Source organism: Balearica regulorum, chromosome 1 (genome assembly GCF_011004875.1).
Source record: "Balearica regulorum gibbericeps isolate bBalReg1 chromosome 1, bBalReg1.pri, whole genome shotgun sequence".
Lineage (NCBI taxonomy): Eukaryota > Metazoa > Chordata > Aves > Gruiformes > Gruidae > Balearica > Balearica regulorum.
In genome coordinates, this window is record NC_046184.1 from 146,303,445 (window position 1) to 146,325,370 (window position 21,926).

General features: G+C 41.5%; 1 protein-coding gene across 1 annotated transcript in view; it reads left to right on the forward strand.

Annotated features, from left to right (window-relative positions):
- Positions 1-14,733, forward strand: part of TMEM131 (transmembrane protein 131) — a 105,695-nt gene extending 90,962 nt beyond the window's left edge. The window contains exons 32-41 of the mRNA XM_075737682.1: positions 1,933-2,108; positions 3,309-3,436; positions 4,853-4,977; positions 5,127-5,282; positions 6,412-6,589; positions 6,934-7,055; positions 7,163-7,259; positions 8,769-8,866; positions 10,059-10,222; positions 13,684-14,733. Of these exons, the coding sequence (XP_075593797.1) occupies positions 1,933-2,108; positions 3,309-3,436; positions 4,853-4,977; positions 5,127-5,282; positions 6,412-6,589; positions 6,934-7,055; positions 7,163-7,259; positions 8,769-8,866; positions 10,059-10,222; positions 13,684-13,980 (1,541 nt within the window). The 3' untranslated portion in view covers positions 13,981-14,733. The remainder of the gene's footprint in view (positions 1-1,932; positions 2,109-3,308; positions 3,437-4,852; positions 4,978-5,126; positions 5,283-6,411; positions 6,590-6,933; positions 7,056-7,162; positions 7,260-8,768; positions 8,867-10,058; positions 10,223-13,683) is intronic.
- The last annotated feature ends 7,193 nt before the right edge of the window (positions 14,734-21,926 follow it).

Below are 21,926 nucleotides of genomic sequence, written 5' to 3' on the forward strand. Positions count from 1 at the left end.
CAAACAAAAAGACCAACCCAAAATTATCTGTAAACTGTAACTTGACTCACAAAAGCTCTGAGCATCAAATAAAACTTGTCTGTTTCCATTTGCCCTCTTTAAAAATGTAAAACCATAGGGGAAGTTCCATTATCTATCTGGATCTACATACACACACTGATACTTGTCTTCAGATAAATAGCTCGAGCCAATCACAAACATTTGCAGAAGCAGCAGCTTCTGGACTAAAACTGGTTGTGCACAGTTCTCCTCTTTACAGTCTTCTGTTTCAGCTTCCTAATACTTGGGCCGTAGGAGGCTACTGCGGAGGCTGCATCGGATTTTTGTTAAACAGCTGCTTTACATTATATTTTCGTGTCATGATAACATTTTAAATAGATTTTCTAATGCTGAACACTAAACTGTTTAGCAATCCTGAATGTGGACTAAATTTGGCAGAAATCTTGGAGCGAGGCCTTCTGATACAAAAACACCCGATAAGGTAGAAACTGACCTCTAGAAAATTTCCAAGATCTACTTGTATTTACACTTTTGTTTACATTTGTGTCTAAAAGAATATTCTATTGCCAATATTTTTGTTGTTCTAGATACTGAAAACATTGATATTAAGTCTGAAAACCCCAAAGTTTGAAGGCACTGCCCTTTGATACGTATCTGGAATTTGCCAAAATCCTGAAGGCAAATTTATGTTCTGGTGCAAACTTTCCCTGAGGGACATTTTGCCAAATGAAATATGACGGCTGTCATTGTGCTTCCAGACTCAATTCCAACTTGAGCTGACACAAATCCCAGAAGAGGCTGAATCCACTTACTCAGCACAGGTCAATTGAGTCTTTACTTGAGGGAACTATTAGGTCCCTCCTGGCAACAGTACGCAGGCACTGTGCGGCTTACAAATGTGAATTTGTAAGTGGAAGGGCAGTATCTAAGACATCTTACTGGTGAAGGCATATATTACATCAAATGAAAGACATAAGAATATTGTGAATGCTCTCATCCTGTAAGAGTATAAGAAGAGGTGATGGTAAGATAATGATGACTCCACACACAAAGTTTCTCTGTATTGATGCTTTTTTGGATAACTTTTTTACTCCCCAGGAGCCTAATCCTGCCTATTTTGCAAGCCAGGACCTCTGGCTTGATTTTGAAGGTTCTTAAACCTCTACGTTTTGAACTTACACTGTGCTACCTTTCAGTTAGTCTGTACATATTGCAAGAAAAACATAATCAATTGTTCAAGTAGCATTGTTTGTTTATATGTGGATTGCTTCAAGAAAATTGATTAAACATCCCCTGGAGTGTCTAATGCATTATTTTCCCTACTTTGAGATGCAGTAATACTTTGATGTCTCAAGCCAAACAATTTTACAGTCAGCTTAGTCACACGTCTTAGAATAGTACACTCTGAAAGAATGAAAAGGAGAAATTATACTTGAGTGTGAGATTTCAGGGTTTGGGGGGTTGGGTTTTTTATTACTTTGCTGGACAAATACTATTAGTGATTTTTATCATCTGTTTTAGTCTGACCGCATGTTGTGTGGGGTTTTTTTTAACTGACAAGCATGCTAATCATTTCTGTTCTTTGTTTGTTCGGATGATAAAGCTTGTACCAACTTCTTACATGGTCAAACTGTCAAATTGGATTCTAAGGTGTTTAAAAGGAATGCCAGGAACAGAGCAGAGAAGAATTATAGGTAGCCAGGTGCCCACATCTACAGAGAGGAAGTAGGGCTTGGAGGTGGAGCCAGTGGAACAGTGGGACAGTTGAGATCAGGGTTCTTCAAGTTTGATGCTATTGCTCACATTTGGTGTGAAGTGGCTGTAAATGGTTGGTGTATGGTAACAGATGACAAACTTCAAAGGCTTAATTAATCACATGGGTTAGCCTCTGAGTACTGCTGCTGAGAATCTGAAGCATCCTTATCTTCCTAGGGAAAGGGAAAGCACTTCAGCGTAAGCCTAAGCCACAGAAGAAGCGGGAAGAAAAGGACAGAAGAGGGAAAGGAAAGCAACAGGAGGATGAACTGAAGGATTCCTTGGCAGATGATGACAGTTCTTCAACCACAACCGAAACTTCCAACCCAGATACAGAACCACTTCTCAAAGAGGTACAGCACTGCTCATAAAAGGAGGCTCTTGTGTAGCTGGTGGGTCACCTGTCAGAGCAGGAATACATCTCTTCCCTCAACTTCTATATACTCTTAATGCCTAACAAAGGAAGAATATTAATTAAAAAACATCCTTCCCAATCCTTGCCTTCGATTCTTCTCTATAAAGCCTGCTCCTCTGAGTGTGAACATGCTTGAATCATGCAGCCTCAGGACTGAAAGTGGCTGAGTGACTGCTGCTTGATGAAACCACCAGTTGTCAGCAGCACTTGGTAATTGTCGCTCTGCACACTCCTAGCCTATTCTATTTGCAGAATAAAATGCCAAAGTATGGACACTAATTTTACTCAATAATTAAGGTGTATGCTAAAACCATGCATTTCGTCACTTACAAAGGGGGTCAGTTCACTGGTGGTAACTTGTCAGCAGGTAGGAAACTTAATTACCTTTGACAATACCCCTACCTTTGTTTTACTCATTTGGCTTACATGCTTCTAGGTAATAAACTAAAGCTCTAACAGTTTATGTAGTGGTCAGCTTGTCTTAAATATTTTGTCCTAGAACATGTGCTAGGCAACCTAACAAAGCAAGGGTAATCACAAAGAGAAATCTTGACACGTCTTAAATTTGAACTTTGGAACTTTCTAGCTGGGGGAAAAAAATCTGTGTAATACATTTTAGAAGTTACACTTTAGTAAGTTTTCATTTGAAAATCACCTTTGATTCTTCAGAAAGGCTGTTTGGCAGTATACTTGAATTCAGAAAGTCTTGGAAGTGTGGTTAAAAAAAAGAATAAATTGAATGGTGAAATTGCTCGTATTCTTTGCTTTGAAGAGTCTGTTTTAGACATCCTGGACTGCGTACAACAGATGCAGTACAGGTCTCAGTACAGAGCGAGCATCTTTTTAAGTAGACTCAGAGGCCATGGCCTGAGGAGCTGTGTATTTGCAAACATCTGATCTGCTTGAAGCACATTAATTTGCTAGATATTTCAATTTCTACTTCTCCAAATAGGAAAAAATAGATACCATATTTAATAGGTATACTCACTAAGTAGTAAAAAGCTACCTTCTATGCTGCAAAAATGCACATTTTCAAATAGCATTCTTTCCTCATCCCTATTTATACTATGTATGTTGTGATGCAAGAGGGACTTTACTTTTTATGAATATTAACGTGTGGCTATAATGTCTTTTATAGGAACCTGAAAAACAAAAGGGAAAAGTTATACCAGAAAAACCTGAAAATGAAATAGTCCCAGTAAAACAGAAAACTAAGAAACTGCTAACAAGTATCAAGAAAGAAATCCCTGTAGATGGGAAACCCAGGTAAGCAAAACAAAGGATTTTTAGTAGAGAAGGCATCATGTTTGAAGGGAGGATGGACTGACAAAAATCTGTGTGTTCGACTGTTGTGGCTGCCAGTCTGGCTAATGCCAACAGCAGATAGCTTTAAGCAGCTTCGTCTTCCTCCCTGATATCAGGGAATATCTGAAACTTGTAAATAATAAATTATTTAATGGGAATACAGTGCGGAAATAAAGTGAGAACTAAATCCAGAGAAGAAAATCAGGTTAAGCATTGTTAAGCTTTTTGTAACAGATACCGCATACACAAAATAGGGCTTATGTTTCGACAGGAGCTTCTAGGGGCAGCACAGTATGCCAGCGCTAACATGAGTGCCTTTGGTTGCCTCTGGTGAAATTACAGTCGCGCAATTTTCTTTTTCATATCATAGAGTAAGATCAGAGCCTTGGATATGTTATTAGAGGAGGCTGCTGCTGCTGCCAGTCCCTTTCCCTTACTGGCAGGTGGTTGATTGCAGATTATAGAAAGGGGGAAAATGAAGAACCGTAGTCTTACTCTATCTGGTTCATTCTGAAATATTCTGAAATCAGATCACATAAGTAAATTTTACCAAATTGAGGCATGGTATATTGGCTTGTGCTTTCTCTCTTGCTGTAATTAATACTAGACTAACTGGGAATAGTAGTTAGTATAAATTAATTTTCTCCAAAATATTTCTGAAAACATTGTTTGGCAAAGTCTCCACCCTATCTTATTTATTCTTACCAGTATCTACTTTCCTTTATCCTCTAAATCACAAGTTCATTACATGGACAGTATTCAAAGGCGACAATGAGAGCTGGTTTGGAATTCTTCTGCAAGAAATGAGTAAAATAGTTCCTCCCTAGAAAGACTGAGAGACATAATCAGATAGCTGGAGAAAAAAACCAAGATATAGCCAAAGGAATTTGTTGGTGGGTTTGAGTAGTTTTATGTCATCAATTAAAAGATGATCATGTACATTCAAGGCAATAGTATATCTGGAACATGTGATCTAACAAGAGTGTGTGGGGGCAGAGTAGAAATACAGCAGTTGCCATCTCTTGTTTGCCTCTGTATAACCAACAGGTTTTGTAATCCTGGAGCTCCAGGATGAAAGCTACTCCTGGAAGGTGAGCAAGCCCTAATAAATGTATGAAGCAGTGTGGGTAGCAAATGAGCCAGGGCTAGGAAGGGTGGAGTTGCATATAGGAGAAATACAAAACTCTGCTTATGAATAGCTTTGAAGATCACCACAGCTTTGACTTGAGAAAGCCACAGGAGACCAGTCTTTTGTAAGACCATATGGCATATATATATTTATATATATACATACATACATATATATATATATGTATAAAATCTCCTCTTCAGCACTTCAGAGAGCTTAAAAATAAATGGATCTCTGTTTTCATTTAGTTCCTTGGAATTGTCTTATACTCCCCCACTGGAAAACAAGCAGCGCAAAACCTTTCCATCCAAGATATCTACACAGCACCTTTTGACGAATGGGTCTAAATCAAGAAACCTCCCCAAAACTAGAGGTAGTGTGAGGCTATTTTTTATAAATACCTCGAGAGTTTTATTTGGTTGTTTATATCCCTTCTTGAGTGCTTCATTTGAAGTCTGGTGTGAGAAGAAAGCTGTTCAGTTCGCTATCCACGGACTTGCTTTTCTTCTTTTGTTTGAATAGGTCCGAACAGTAAGTTAATGGAGAGCAGGCCGGTATTAGCAAAATTTCTCCCCAGTGGTTCTGGACAGGAGCTAGGAAACACCAGCAGCTCAGAAGGGGAAAAAGATTCTCCACCACCAGAGTGGGACTCTGTGCCTCTTCACAAAGCTGGCAGCTGTAAGTAATCGCTAGAGTATGACAGAATTACTTTTCTGCAATGAATATCCATAGGTAGGCTTGGTCTGTTTATAGATCTTCCTGTCTTTTTTTTTCACTGCATAGTTGTGCTCCCGTTTTCTGCTGTAGGCCTCATATTGATAGCATCTGGTACGATTTGGGAGGTTTGAAAACACTGTGGGCAAAACATGGGCCATTTCACAGTTCTTCAGTGATGAACAGGATTCAGAAGCTGATGAGGAAATTGAGGAAATGAGAATTAACATGTGAAAACAAAATATATTTTCTACAGCAGATGGGGTTTTGTTTGATCAAGTCTACTGCAGCCAAAGTTGCAACTAATTATATGATTTGCCCTTGAGAGGGAACACTGAAAACGCCTTAATGCAGTGGTTAGCGTGGGGCACTGTTAAAAGCTTTTTGGTTGCGTTGTAAGTCCCTTGTGTGGGAACCGAATCACCTTCCTCTTGGCTGTATGCAAACATAAAGTCATCCCTCCCCACAGCACTCACTTAGAAAGGTTCCCTCTTCCATACAAATCAGTTTACCTTGGTGCTTTTATTGCAATACAATCTCTGAAAATGGGTAGTAAACCTGAATAGTGATTGGTGAATATAGAGAAGAAGCTTCTGCATCAGTCACTGGGAACAGCCTTTGTCATAAACAGAGGATCACAGAATGGTTTGGGCTGGAAGGGACCTCAGAGACCATCTAGTTCCAACCCCCCTGCCATGGGCAGGGACACCCTCCACTAGACCAGGTTGCCCAAAGCCCCATCCAACCTGGCCTTGAACACTTCCAGGGAGGGGGCATCCACAGCTTCTCTGGGCAACCTGTGCCAGTGCCTCACCGCCCTCACTGTAAAGAATTTCTTCCTGACGTCGAATCTGAATTGACCCTCCTTCAGCTGAAACCCATTACCCCTTGTCCTATCACTTCACTCCCTCATAAACAGTGCCTCTCCAGCTTTCCTGTAGGACCACTTTAGGTACTGGAAGGCTGCTATAAGGTCTCCCCAGAGCCTTCTCTCCTCCAGGAATTCAAATAATTGGAAAGGATAGCAGAAGTTTGAGAAGCCTTTGTTTTAAAGTAAATACTACAGGAAGATGTTTTGTGTTTCTCTTTATAGCTACAGACAACCTTTATAAACTCTCTCTACAAACCCTGAACGCAGATGCTTTCCTGAAGCAGCGACAGCCCTCGCCGACACCTGCCTCTCCGTCTCCTCCTCCTCCTCCTCCCGCAGTGTTAGCTTTTGGGCCACGAGGAGGCACTTACAGCAGCATTGTGAACAGCAGCTGCAGCAAGTGAGTCCAGATCTGCACCTCCTACTGATTTCCCAAGCACAGAATACTTGTGGAACCCATGCGCTTCATGTCGTGCATCTCCCTTTCCTCAGACCCATTTCCTCTTCCCACGGAAACTGCTTTTTGCAGATATCACTGTGCAGATCTGAGCGTGCTATTTATATTTTTCTGGGGTTTCTTACAACTTGGTAGATTGGAAAAATGTGCAATTACATGAACTGTTGAGCAGTTGATAACATTTTCATGAATGCTAGCTTAAATTGCTGCTTTTTTATCAAAGTGCTGAAGTCTAAAACCTTACTCTTTTTTTTTTTCTTTTTTTTCTCCCCCCCCCCCCGCCCAAGTGAAACAAAAAGCAAGCAGCCAAGCGGTACCAAACATAAGCTGGCAAAGGCAGCTTCTCTTCCAGGCAGGAATGGCAACCCCACTTTTGCTGCTGTAGCTGCAGGTTATGACAAGAGCCCAGGTACTAGAACCAGTTTGGAGTTCTAAATATTCCTGAATATTTCCTGAATATTCTGTTACTTTTTTATTTTTTATTTTACTCATTTGATATATTCTGTATTCTTGCAGGTGGCAGTGGTTTACCAAAGGTTTCTCCAAGCAAGATGGATGTTTCCAGCAATATCAGCATTTCTCACACAGTTGTTGACAGTGATGGCTCTGACAGGTAATTTTTATATTCTCTAGGCAAATACTTAGGCCCCTAGAAAAGGAGATTGTAAGTTGTTAATGGCATTTTGAAGGTAGTGATGTGACAGAATTCATTCTGGTTCGTTTTTTTGTTTTTTTTTTTTCTTTTAAACTGTTTATTAAAGTCTAGGCACAGCATCTCTCACCTTGCAAAAAAATTTAGAACTTAGGAGTGACTCAAAAGTAGAGAGAAGGATGTTCTGGATGTGATGGGGACGTCCCCCGCCTCATTCCCAGTAACTCAACAATCTTGTGTTCCCCAAGTATCCAAACACTGAGAAATCAGCTTGGCTCAGGCTCTTTCAGTATTGAGGAGCATGAACCAAGGTCACTTGAAATAGTTTACAGGCACAACATCTTTCACTCCCAGTTTTAACACTGCAACCAGAACTATAACTGGACTTGGCGTTACGAGTAGGAGCATAAAAGAGCAGCGCTCAGTCACGTTCCCCACGGCACGCTGTCTTTTCTGACATATTTTGGCAGTGCGAGTCTGCCTCAGTTGTAAAAAGCAGTGAGTGTCTGGTAACCTTTCTGGAATAGGAAAGAGACTTGAATTCAAGTTTCGATACGCAAAGGAATTGCTTTTCTGAGCAAAGTTTGTGGGCGGGGTTTTGGTTTGGTTTTATAAATGTTTATCACTGGTTCCAGTTAACTCATCTGTAGTTTCAAGAAGCTTCCCCACAAGCTAGAGTGAGAACATTTGTATCCCATCTGAGTGGTTCTAAATTTTATCTGCTTGTCAAAAAAAAAAAACCTGCGCTATGGCTTAGACCCTGTAAGTTTTCTGAAAAACTGATCAAAAGAGCTACTCTCAGGTTTGTGTTGGAGCTCAGTCTACAGATTGAAGAGCACTGTGACCATAGCAGTGTGTTGCTCCAAGATGGGTATATGCATAGGAAAACAGTATTTCACTGAAATCTTTAGTTAAAAAAAAAAAAAAAAAAAAAAAAGGCTGATTTCTGAACTCTTGATCACCATTTTATGTATCTATTACAGGCTGAGAGAGTTGGGGTTGTTCGGCCTGGAGAAGAGAAGGCTCTGGGGAGACCTTATAGCAGCCTTCCAGTACCTAAAGGGGGCCTACAGGAAAGCTGGAGAGGGACTGTTTCTCAGGGAGTGTAGTGACAGGACAAAGGGTAATGGGTTTCAGCTGAAGGAGGGTCGATTTAAGTTAGATATTAGGAAGAAATTCTTCACTGTGAGGGCAATGAGACACTGGCACAGGTTGCCCAGAGAAGCTGTGGATGCCCCCTCCCTGGAAGTATTCAAGGCCAGGTTGGATGGGGCTTTGGGCAGCCTGGTCTAGTGGAGGGTGTCCCTGCCCATGGCAGGGGGGTTGGAACTAGGTGATCTTTGAGGTCCCTTCCAACCCAAACCATTGCGTGACACACATGCACCTTTGTACATGTACATTTATATATAGATCAGTAAGTTAATATTGTCAGTAGACTGTGTTAATTTCCCATTACTCTATAATATTTAGTTCGGGTTTGTGGAGTCCTGTCAGCAATCCCAGCAGTCCCGACTTCACGCCTCTCAACTCATTCTCTGCATTTGGACATTCTTTCAACTTAACTGGAGGTGAGTTTTTTGCTTTCAAATATTTTCCATATTCACGTACAGGTGAAGAAATAGCATGTCTCCATTCCACTGGTCTAAGTACAGTGCTCCCATCCCTGCCCGCAAAAAGGATGGCTATGGGGGAAAGTGTGTTCAAAACTTAGTGGTGTATTCTGTGTTTCAGCCCGGAGAGAGTTAGTGGAAACTCTTTAGAGTATTTGCTGGGCTAGAGATACTTGGTTTGAAGTTTCTCACTTTCAGAAAAATTTCTTGATAGTTGTTTTTTCATTAGGCTTCCTCCTCTCCATCCCTTCCCTTGAAGCTTTACTGTAGGTCTCAAAAGTGTGCCACTGGGCCTGTGGTTTCCTGAGCACTTAACGCCTCCATAAAACCATTGCTCTATAAATGAAGCAGTCACCCATCCCTCGTGTTGCTTTCCTCGTGTTTTCCTCTAGCGTTTGTTTGGCTGCATGATGAACTGATGCATACTAAAACCAGCCATTAATTCCTGTATTTAAATATTTAGGTAAACTTTCTGTAATTGACTATTGAGACAGGCCTTGATGCAGGCAGGCTATATTGTAGGGCATGGATGCTCTGTGTACTTACTGTGGATTTGTACACCGTGTTTGGGGATGCATGATAGTTTTTAAGGTGTCTGCAAAAGATGATAAGCAAAGCTATTTGTATGTGGCATTTGCAAAATTAATGGAATGTTTACTGAAAAAAATGCTATCTACTGAAAAAATTGTATGTCTACTGAAAAATGCTGGGTGTGTGCAATCAATAGCAGCTGCTGCTGTGGGGTTCTTTCATCTTCATCAGCAACACTTGGCACCAGCACTTGCAGTTAACTTGTTATGAGGAACTCCTGGTATTGCTGTGCTCCTGCCTGGTTCCCTGACTGTTTGCTTTCAGGTAAATAATACCAGGAGCCAGAGAAATCCCATAGGCTGATACTGAATTGTACACAGTAAGCATGTAACTCTTTTCCCCACCATAATCATGATTTTAACTTTGTAGTCACTGTCTAATGTGGGGCAGGTGAGATGAGATCTTTATTACTGTGTGACATTTTCTAATCTCAGTTCCTGCACTGCAGCAGGACCTGCTGGAAAAATATAGGCAATAACTGTGAAGAGTATTAGTCTGCTGTGGCTCTTTGAAAAAGAGGAAGAGTAATGTACTCAGTTGTATTTCATTTTATTTTTAGAGGTTTTTAGCAAACTTGGTTTAGCTCGATCTGCTTATGGGCAGGATGTTCAGAGAAACTGGAGTGAATTCAATAATGTTCCGTCATCCATCTGGGATCCTTCAGCTACAGATTCTGTACCCTCCTGGCCAACAAGCTCAAGTTCCCCGACTCATACAACTGCAGTAAGTATTCAGTCCAAATACAGCATTTTATTACTGTTACCAACTCATTCTGTATCTGCCATCTAATTTAATTTCAAGGATTTTTAAATTTGGATTAAAAAAATCAGCTGAAGAATAAAGGGAAAGGGAAGTTACATGTATTCATCATTCTGTGTAGGTCAGTTGACATGGCTGTTGGTCAAATTGTGATTAGTCCACCCACGTGCCAATGACGAATCCATGTAAATTGTTTTACATAAAAATATTTCTCACAAGAGCATCTTGCCGCAGTTACAAAAGCATGTTCCACTCCCGTGTGCTTCAGGATTGTAGAAAGAGCCGTTCTGCGCCTGTGCCATGGCTGGATGCTGTCTCTGTCACTGCCAGTTTGATGGACAATTGCAAAGTAGCCAATATGATAATTTTCAGACTTTGATTCTGCTTCCTGAATCCAGTGTCGCACCTACTTGTAAATTAAAAAGAGGTCAAAAAACCCCCTTATCTAAAAGTAAAAGACATAAACTGTATTCTTTTCAGCTTAGAAAAAACACTGAAGGACTAAGCATAAGGTGAAGCCTTTAAACTGAGTACTAATTTTGATGGAGATCTTGAGTATAGCCAAAGAAGAAGAAACAACTTTTACACAGATTGTAGCGCTGGTCTCTCATCCTGGTGCTTCTCTATCTGTCAGAATAAAACATACACCACAACAGCTGTCTTCAGTGCCAGCTGAAATCATTCTTCATCTTGTCTTCTGAAAATGTTTTTGTAGTGACTAAGAGGCAGTGTTTACTTCACCTGGTAGCAGTTCAGATGGAGCGGGGGAAGGTGGGGGGCAGGGGAAGCCAAAGAAGGTCACACAGCTTCTTATAGACACGTACTCACTGATCCCGCCCTTGTCATGCAGTTACAACCGTAGCTGTAACCTTACTACAACTACGTAAGGAGAGATTTTTGCGTTTTGGTCACATGGAGGGCAGATTCCTCAGCATATTTGATAGAAGGAGGGATTGAGGACAACCAAAACAATCTGTCTAGCTCCTAATTCCTAACCTATTTCCTGGCTGCTTCTGAAAAATAGTTGGAACTGTGCTTCAGGAAGCATCAAGATGGAAGCCAAACAAATGGTATAGAAGAATTATGAGTCTCTCCCTTTAAGTAGTTTGATTTGAGGTGCAAGGGGGAAGCATTTTAGGAGCTTATTCAAGGAGAAGATCACTTATTAAACAAGAAGCAGCAGAGAGACTGAAATGTTCAAAGCCTTTTTAATGATAGTGATTTTTTTTTTCTAAGTGCTTATGGTGAGCCAGAACAGGGAAATTTGGCTATTCCTTTCACTGAACCTCCTTGGTGTAGGTGCTAGATAAGAGAGCAAGTACCAGGCCAGGGCTCTGTCATTTTCTTCATTCTGGCACAAGAGCCAAAGCTGTTCTTGCAAACAACGATGATGTAGTGGCTTTCTTGTTACCCTCTTTTCTAGGAAGGTTTCTGGGGAGTTGATTTTGATCATCCTCCTTCCTTACTCCTCTTGCTTTCCCGTTTTATGCATCACTCTGCTTCTGTACTAAATAGCATTTGACTTCTGGGTCCTGTCTCCCCTCAGGCCTTGCTGCATTGCTGGTACTTCTTCCCAAGTTTCTTTCTAACCACAGTCCCTCGTTCCTCTTTCCTCCATTTCCCTGCGTGTAGTTCTGTCTGCTGGCCGCTTTGTACCTCCCTCCACCAGCCTTGAAAGGGAGTAGCACTCTCACCTAAGGTACTCTTCTCTGCTGCTCCTTTCCTCTATGAGCCTTTCTGTCAGGCTCTCCCAAACACTTTTGGGACACATAGGAATAGTTTCTTGCTCTTGCCCGCAGCAGGAAACAGGGTGGACTTTTAGCGTGTTAGGGTTGGTGAATGAGCAGCAGAATGAGTGTTTCCTGCTGTAGGCTTAGTAGTCTAATGCTTATATAGCTTAAATATAAACATTTAGTTATATAACAGTAATAAACTGCAACCCTGGTTTGGGTCAACTTCTCAGTGACATTGGAGAGTCCTAACGACGTTGGCCCAGTTAACCCCTGAGTGTGCTCAAAACTCCTGTCCAACCCTCAGTATCAAATTCTGTGAGGACATTTGGTAATGTGTTAACGTCCAACCAATTTCAGGTATGATTAGACTGAGCATATCTTCTTCATTCCAGGGGAGAAAATAAAAACCTGAAATGAAGCCATTTTCAGTGTCTACCTTTTTTCTTTTCTAAAGGGATTTTTATTTTAATCTTCAGATGCAGAGTACACTGATACTGGTTAACCTTTAGTGTGCGTTATCTGAGGGCAGAGATCTTGGGAAGGGACGTCCTATCTCCACCCAGTAAATCCAAACATAAGGATGTTTGTACCTTACAGCACATACTCAACAAGTCCACTGCCTTTTGGATGTATCAAGTTTACTGTATATTTGCAAATTGATTTTACAGCATATGTACATTAAATCTTTTGGCGCTGAGGTATGTAGTGCGTTAAGCCTACATGTAGCAGGTTCTGTGCTAATATTAGCATGAAAGTTATGCTAACCTTTCTCATCTCCATCTTTGGCTGCTTCCGGGTATCGCTTTCCACCACACCATGAGTTAGATTATTCTGCTTGTGGCTTGCTACTGTTTGGGCTTTGATAAAGCGGTTGACAAAATCTGGGCCTTTTTCATTTCTGCATGTGTTCTCTAGGCTTGCTGTACCTGTCATATGCATCCCAAATGCATTTGTGACATGTCTTGCACACCTGTATCTGCACCATGACCATTTGTCAGAGACTTCCAGATGTCTTGAGCCAGGACAGACTTACTGGAACTCCATGACAAATGGCCAGTTCTTCAATCTCCTCTCCCTTCATCTTGGAGAACTTTTGGATGGGGGAAAAAGTGTATACTGGGAATATGGGGAGGTACAGTGGGGCTGAACACAGGTAGGTTCATCTGAAATGTACATTTTTGTAACAGGTATGTCCGAATACTAGGAGAGAAGTTTGCAAACAGCAAAAAAAAAAAAAGGATCAAGGAACAGACTTTGATGCTACCATCATTACAACTTGAATTTTGTTGGGTTTTTGAGTCTTGAGCTATGTTCACCTACCTCATTCTAACTAGTTTAATTAAGCTTGAGCTTTTTGGCCCTTGTGTGTTTAAAGCTTGAATACTTGTAGTGCTTAAATTAGTAATGGTATGGGGATGTATAAGCTCAAATGAAAACAACTTAAAAACCTGTAATGTACTTGCACTCTGCAGCTCATTCAGTTACCAGATGTGTTCAGTGACCATTCGTAGTGTGGTTCCTCTGGGCAAGCTCTAGTAGAGAGAGTTTAAAACTCCCATTTTGCAGTGAAGATGGAAGGGGTTCCACAGCAGGCTTGCTGCTTCTTGGATACTTTTCTTGCAGGGGGGCTGTAAACAAGGTGAAAATAGAGGTTACCAAACTGCTATTTACCTGGCTCTATCTTTACTGCAGTCGATCCTTGGCAACCCAAGTGGCCTGTGGTCCACCACTCCATTCAGCAGTTCCATTTGGTCAAGTAATCTCAACAGTGGCCTTCCCTTCACCACTCCAGCAAACACGTTGTCAGGCATTGATCTAATGGGTAGTGAAAACTCCTCCGCTGCTCCTCCTCCGCCCGCTGCTGCCACCGTTGCCAATCCTGCTGAAGACATGGGACAGACCTACAATCCTTGGAGAATTTGGAGCCCAACAATTGGAAGAAGAAGTTCAGATCCTTGGTCTAATTCACACTATCCTCACGAAAACTGAAGTTAAGGAAAAGGAAAGAACTCTTATCCAGGTCATGATACAATTCTGAATGCAAATTTTTGAAACATCATTTTCAGGCTGTTGCTGGTCATAGCTTTTTTTTTTTCTTCCCCCCCCCCCCCCCCCCCCCCCCCCCCTTCCCCGCCAGTCATGCTTTCATCACTTGCTCCTTTTTGAAGTCTGTCCTGCAATGTGGTAGTGTGAGGTTGCAGATAAGCTTGAAAAAGTCAGGGTGTGGTCACAAATCCCAACTACAGCTGAAGCCTGTAAATCTGAACAATTTCTCTGGTTTCATATTTTACCATCTGCCATCTTTATTTAGGAAACAATTTGAACTATAAAACAGTCCTGGCATGCAATACTTTTATGAAAAGTACCAGTTTGGGTTTTTAAATTTTTTCCAGTATTATCCTTCAAGTTCTAATTTAAAATCGAAAGGCACTTTGTGCTAAAATGCAGAGTATTTTTTTAAAATAAGGCTGTCTTTGTTAACACAGGTTCTAAGAATGTAAAAAACCAACCAACCAACAAAACCAACACAAAACCTTAAGAGCAAAATGGCTGAATGTAAGAGCATTCTGTTGAGACTGTAATACACTTTCTGTGCTGTTTGTACATTTGTAAACCTGAATGCATTTTTAAGTTGAACTGAAATGCACACAGCCAAGACTTGTGGAAGAAACAAGATACCTTGTGCGTTTCTTACAGATACAACTTTGGGTTGTACTTTAAAATAAATACTGCTTTTTTCAAGATCTGTCTGCTGTAGTTCTGTTCTGGTATTTTCGAAACTTGTGCATGCATGAATCCACTTGGCAGTGGTAGCCTTCAGGCCAAATCTACTGCGTGTAGGGCCCATATTAACAGAAGCTTCACTGCAGATGAAACCTGGCTTCTCAGCAGCGTGGGTTTTGCATGGCAGTGGAGAACTAGAAATTGTTTTCAGGGTTATACGGTGCTACCCGCGCAAAACATTGCTGGATAGTAAAATGCTGGAAAAAAATGTCTACACTGTTTAAGTTTCCAAGTATCGGCATAGTAGCAGCTCCTGCTGTTTATGCTACACCCACATCTTTGTAACACTGTTCTTGTATAAGTCTGAACAAGAACTTAGACTATTTTTTAGGTACGATTTATCTGTCCCTTTAAAGTGTCTGTTTCCCTTCATTAACAGTCAGGCAAGCCCCAGTGACTACCTATATTCATCGGAGCTGAAGTCAGGTGAAAATGAACCCTGCAATTTCAAGAAAGCATTAACAGACACCAGCAACATAAATTTGCTTATGACTCAGTGGCACTGCTTAAAATTTGCAGCAGCAGAAATTTTTTTAGAATCCATGCTTTAAAATAGTAAGAACTCTCTCTTCTAGTTAAAACCTTTGTGCTACAAGGAATATTTGTATGCAACAAAATGAGGGTTAAATAAATACTTGAGACTAAGCGACCACTTTTCCAGCTCGCATTATGTAACCAAAATCTCTAAAACTGTCTGATTGCTGTTGTCTTGCTGCCACCAGCAGAAGCTTGAAGATACAGATCTCTGAAACAGGAACTTGCTGGAACTCCTTTGGTCTTAACATCTGGGTATTTCTAGAACTTTGCAAGGTCGTGAAATGTTCAACTTGGATTTGTGTGCAATTTCCCTCTGAGTAACTGGGCAAACAAGTCTCTTACTGCACACAAAATAAAGAATAAGTAGTTAAGCTACTGACAAGTCAGGGCCTGCCTCTCTGGTACATGGAACTTGGGAAGAAAACTAGCAGTAACTTCAAGGTGAAAGGAGCTGCTTAAGGTAATGTGCCACCTCTTTTTCCCAGAAGGTGTTTATATTGGAATTGATTCCATGGAGGATAGAAGCAGAAATGAATTCTGAGATACTAATAGTCCTCAGTGGTTTAAGCAGCTGTGAGGACAGGAAAAATTTTCTGCTTTAAAAACATTTCCCTTTGAACAAGACAAGGCAACACACAAGTAATTTAGACTTTTTCCCCCCAAAATGTGAGCCATTCTCTTGTGTTAATGCAAATATCCTCTGCCGCCTTTAAAATATTCTCAGCTCTTGCTTTTGAAGAGTTTCCTCTTGAGCACCAATTAAACATTACTTAAGTTCCAGGGGTGAAACAACCTATCAAGATCTTTGATGCACTTTTCAGTTTCCTAAAAGAGGAAAAAGCATGTCCTTGTCCCAAATGTATAAGGAAAATATCCTAGGCCTAAAGACTTCCTATTTCTGAGTGTCTTGTCTTCCTTCCCTCAAAGGTTATTTTGGAGAGCACCTTCACTCTGGTCTGCCTAGTTAAAGCAAGCAAAAGAGCTGCCTTCAGAAGAAATCCTAATTATAATTGACAGAATTTAGGTGAAATAAAATCTGGGCACAGGTTAGGTATTTCTAAAGAAACCTCTCTGCATGGTACAACACAGGTCTTGCCTTCTCCCTGAGGTGTCTACTTACCAGCTTTTATGGTGTAGTCACTCTTTACATGCATTGAGAACAGTTTTGAAATTGCTCAGCAGACATCACAGAATAATAGATAGGCCAGACCTCTCATGTTGCAGCCTGCTGGAAGGACAATTTAGGATAAAAGAATATGGGGAGAAGTAAGGTCAAAAGCAAGGGTGGACTGTGTTTTCAAAAGCAGACTGAACAAGACTGAAGCTCAGACCCTGAGGTAAGTTCCATCTCAAGTAAAAAGACTGGAGAAAAAACAGGTTACAGAGCTCAGAAGATGGGCTCTCCTGGAAACCAGGGAGCTCACAGCCCTTCTGATAATTTAAAACATTTCTTCAGAGTAGTATCAGGGCCAAACTACTATGAGTCAGTTCTCTTCCAGACCTGGAAGCTACTGGGAATACAAAGTTCACGGCAAGGAAGAGAAACAATTACTGTTAATTTTGGTAATTATTTTGGTGCTCCTAAAGGGCAGTTCTATTCTGCCAACTCTAACAAATAGCCTTTAAAAGCCTGAAAAGTTTCTGGCCTGTTACGAAAATTAGAAAGCCTGAAATAGGTAATTATGGCCCTAACATGTGAGATCAGTTTAATTAGCATGAGCTGTATTTCAAAAAGCTCTTGAAAGGCATTAGAGATTTTGTTAAAGACCATATCAGAACAGGTTATAAAGTTCCAGTCAAAGGACATTTAGTGTTTATTTCACAGATACGGACACTTGGAATGAACCAACATACCAATGAAAAGGTCTGGGCCCGGCCGTGGCTCTGTCAGCAGCGGTACGTACCGTAGCTTGGCCACTGCCCTGCCAGAGAAACAGCAAATTGGGGAAAACTTTAGGATGATGTCGGACGCATCAACACTGGAGCATCATGATCAAATTGTACTGAAGTTGTCCACTGCACTGTAGCTGACCATGAACTGTCTGCCCGATCCAATGAGAAGTAAAATTAAGAGCGCACAAGTGTTTTACCTTAATGGGGCTAGAAGTGATCTTTCACTGAAACTATTTCAGCCGGAGTGATGTTTTACACTAAATTAGCTTTGACTGTGCCTTGTCTGTTTTCCCAACCTGTAATTATGAGCAAGTTTTCTGAGCTTCAGTGTTTTGGCCTCATGAGGCAATGCCGACTTCAGCTCATGTTGAGTCAGTTTGTTAGAAGAGAGCCAAATGCTGGGATTGGAAATAACCCAGCTTCTACTGTATGGTTGCTGCAACTGGAAGAGCATTCAGTCACCTCATTTTAAACAGGTTCTGCTTCAAAACTGAGTCTTTTGCCCAGTGCCTGTTTTCATCTAACACCAGTCAAGGATGGACTTTATGTTCAACCAGTGCTTTAGTCACATAAATACTAAAGCAGTCGTCAGGGTGACTGGATCAGCATGCTCTTCAGCAGTCCTCTGAACACAACTGCTAACCATTCTTACTACTACTCGTTTGCTACTTAGATGCTGTGTGATCCAGCAGCAAGCAGAGCATGACTTTTTTTTTTTTAAAAAAAACATAGCAAAGAAGAAATGAAACCACCAGAAAGCGAAGCCACAAGCATCTACAGGAGCCAGAGAAAATATAATGAAGTACTAGCCTAAACTGTGGGGGACCAATAAAAACTTAGAATCTTAAGAAGCAATGAAAACCCTAATATTATATTTGCTGGAACATGAGGACTGCTTGGAGAAAAACTTTATTTCTTTTTTGAGCAGAACTGTGTAAAAGTAGCTGGTCAGATCCTAAAATGTCAGTTGACCTTACGCAGCAGATTACATTGTACCAAGAGAAATGCAGAAAGTAGAAGGAAGTGTCAAGAAAGATTTTTATGGCCACTTCCTAAGGAACCCCCCCTTGAGGTGTTTTTGATCACTAAGTAGCGGTTGTCCAGGAAGGACCCTGTAGCTGAGACCTATCTTCACTCTCCATCTGCCTACTGTGAAGCAAACATTTAAGTCAGAGTGTCATTAATGCTGGATAATATGGGATCTTCAGGAGGTACGCTCAGTCTCTCAGCGTTTAGAAGAAAACACTCAAGTAGTACTTGAGTGGCAGCGGGAAGTGAGTGGGACGTTCTAGCACTGCGATAACAGGATTCATATGGGATACGTGCCAGTGAGTACTTACAGGAGGTGAAGCAAACAGGCTGTCCTGGAGTCCGATCTGGACTCTCTTGCAAGCTGTGAAAAATCACAGTTCAATTACTTGCCCTAAACAAGACAGGGGATCTGGAGTCTGGCATCCTACAAGAGACAAAAGGTATTGGCTGGGGAGGGTATTGGGCAGGGGGCGTGGAGAGAGACCTCTAGAAAAGAGGAACAGGCTGCTGTCTATTTTATAATTCTGGGGCTAATCAAATATTCCCAAGGAAAAAAAAATCAGCTATTCTGGAAAGTTTCCTGGGCATATTTTGGTATGGACCCATGGCAGGATGAAGTCACTTGTGGTGTTTTGGCTTAGTTACAAGGAACTTGCTGGGAAGCAAGTATACCGGGAAAGGAGCACCTGGAGCAGCTTCTGCCTCGCCCAGTATTGCTCACTGGCCCATTCTGGAGTTATTTTCAGGGAAGACAACACTCACTGGAGAGAGAGAGAGAGAGAGAGGAGACGTTAACCTGTTTTACAGCAATGTAGAAGACAACAGAAGCTAGGGAGGATGGCTCACTACCTCTGAAGAGGGAAATACACAGAAGCTGGAATCAGATGACAGAATAAAATGCTCCTTGGTGCCCTCCTTCACTGGCTGTTGTTGGCTTTCTGGAAGGGAAAATGACTTTTAGCCCCTTCAGCTTTCCATTGCCCATCCTCCTGGTATAGCCTGTCCTTATCAGTCAAGTTAATTACCAGCAAAATTCTGCTAACATTGAAGAATTTGGCAATGAAGACTGAAGCAAGCCCATAAGAACTATGCAACGTTCTACATCAAGTGGGTATGATTCAGCTTGCAGCTCGCAGGGAAATTCCTGTTGTGCTGTATAAACCAGGAATTTTTTTCAGACAACAGTAATTTCAAGGAATATTCACTTATGTTTCTAGCAACACAGACGTTTCTTCCTGTGAGCTTTTCATGCAGGTCTAACTGCCATACCTCGCTCAGATTTTGCTTGCCTGTCAAATCCTATTCTGTGGCTGAAGACTCAGCCTCCCAGTTCAAGGGGAGGGGTGGGGGTAAAAATCAACAGAGCTTAAGAAAACATCAATAATGCCTTAATGTTTCAGTTAAACTAAGCAAAGTCCATGGCAGAATGGAATATCTTAATACTCTGAAATACTGAGGGGGAAAAAAAAAGACACAAGGAATAAAACAATTTAGCTACATTTAGAAAGTTAGTGATAAATTCAGATTTCATGTACATATGAGGAAGGGAGGGAGGAAAGGCAGAATAAAAGAGGGTTCCTTTCTTTGAAGCAGCTGAACTCAACAATCTAAAGAAAGGCTCCAAGAGGGTAACTCATCACAGCTCAATCAGAAAGCAAACGTCCATGCTACAACAAGTGGCACACAGAATGTCTCATGCAGAGCTTCATCTCAGATAGATAACCAAATGTGGGACCTGGGCACTGGCTGTGAGTTCAACCCATGGTTTCAGGTACATGGAATGAGAATGAAGCCCACTGTGTGCTGACTTAGTGCCCTTGCATTGATCAACTGCATGCAAAAATCTATATGATGTAGTTATTAGAACAATAACAACTGAATACTGCTGCCATCAGCAGGCTCAGCACCAGAGACCTTCAGAAAATGGACAGTATTTAACTGTGCTGGCTTTGTTTTTCAAATGGAGCCTCCTTGTGAAAAGTCACCGATTTGGTCTATACAGCAATATTAACTCATGGGGAAAAAAAATCCCAGTAGGCTTTCAGGAATTCTGATTAAAGCAGCAAAGTGGAAAACACTTCCCCTAACTCAATAAATTTGAGTAATGCAATTTCCTCTCGCCGCACAGTGAAGACTAAGTCCTGCTATTTAGATAAACAGCACCCCTCTGTGGCTACAAACTGCATTCAGGCCATCACAGCAGTGCCAGCTGGGCTTAACATTTCTTTTCTGATTTTTCCTGAAACCTTGAAAAAAAAGTTGTCAGCTAGAGAGCAGCATCTTGCTTTAACAAGAAGTTGTACATTTGGAAAATTAACACTACTTCCCCCACCTCCGGTCTATACAACTCTCAATAGCTCCAACAGGAATTTGCCAAAAATCCTAAACCAAGAGGAACTGGAAAATCTTGCAGTTCAATGGTGAAAGTCCACAACTCGGTGCACCCTGTTAGTCATAGCAGGCTTTTACTTCTCTTCAAGCATACCATCACATGCCAGACAAGCCTAATGCAATCAAACTATTTATTTCCTATATTTAAGATTTCTTTCATCAAACTATCAACAAATGAACCACTTTTCTTTCTTTCCCCTTCTACAGTCTTTCAGTATCTTTTCTTCTATATCTGCTCACCTAACAAAGTTATTTCCCCGATATGAATCCTTTTAACCACGTTCACGAAATTCAGCTCCTCCAATTCACACAGAACTTTTTTACAACTCATTTCTACACCCCTACTTGAGGAATTTTACTGTTATTTTGTATTTTTGGTTGGTTTCTGCCCTCCACTTGGTCTGTCTGCCCAATTTATCCTTGTGGAAGACCTTTGCTGAGCTTTTTTTTCCAGGGCTCCGCATTCTCTCCCCTCTATTTCAGTTCTTGTTTGTGCTGAGCCACTACCTAGTTTCAATAGCAAAGCCCTGCCGCAGCCCTGCTCTCTTCCAGGTTGTAATGGGAGCCTTACGGAAGAGCCTGTAGTCAAGGAGTTGTTAGTGATCTTGGACAAGCCGTGCCTGCCCTGCTGGGCCTCCTACTTCAGGCTTGTGAAGCCCATAGGTTAGCATGAGTAACCGCTGTATAACCCCCTGTACGCAGCACTGTAGGGGGACATGCTGGAATGTCCCGTGCCCACTGGTGCTGCGCTCTGGTGAACATCATGAAAGAGAAGACAGGACGGTCCTACCTGTCAGGAGGCGATAGATGGGTTTGTTCCTTACGCAAGACAAAAGGCACCACAGTGCGGGTGGGGACTGAACCTCCCCAGGGATGGGAGCCTGCCGTGGGAATCCATCTGCGGTCTGTCTGATGCACAAAAGCAGGGTTCCCAGCACGGGACAGGACATGAGAGTTACTTGCTCTCTATATTCCTCTTTTGAGTCTATCTTATTAAACTGGCAATGTTATTACACTATGTGCTGTTGTGCCTTTCTTCCTGAGATCCAAGTGAGCCTCATGCCTCGCCCGTGAAGAACACAGGTCACCTATACATCAAGATTTATGAATAAATATTGATTAATGAGCAAAATTTTAAACAAAAACCCACCCTCAGTCTAAGCACCTTCAAAGCTTCCTCCCTTCTAAGTACCACTTTGCTACTCAGTTTTAGCCCTGACTCCTGGCTTAGCTCTCCAACAACCAACCGAGCGCATTAACACAGTGCCCTGCACCTGCGAGACGCTGAAGTGGCACTG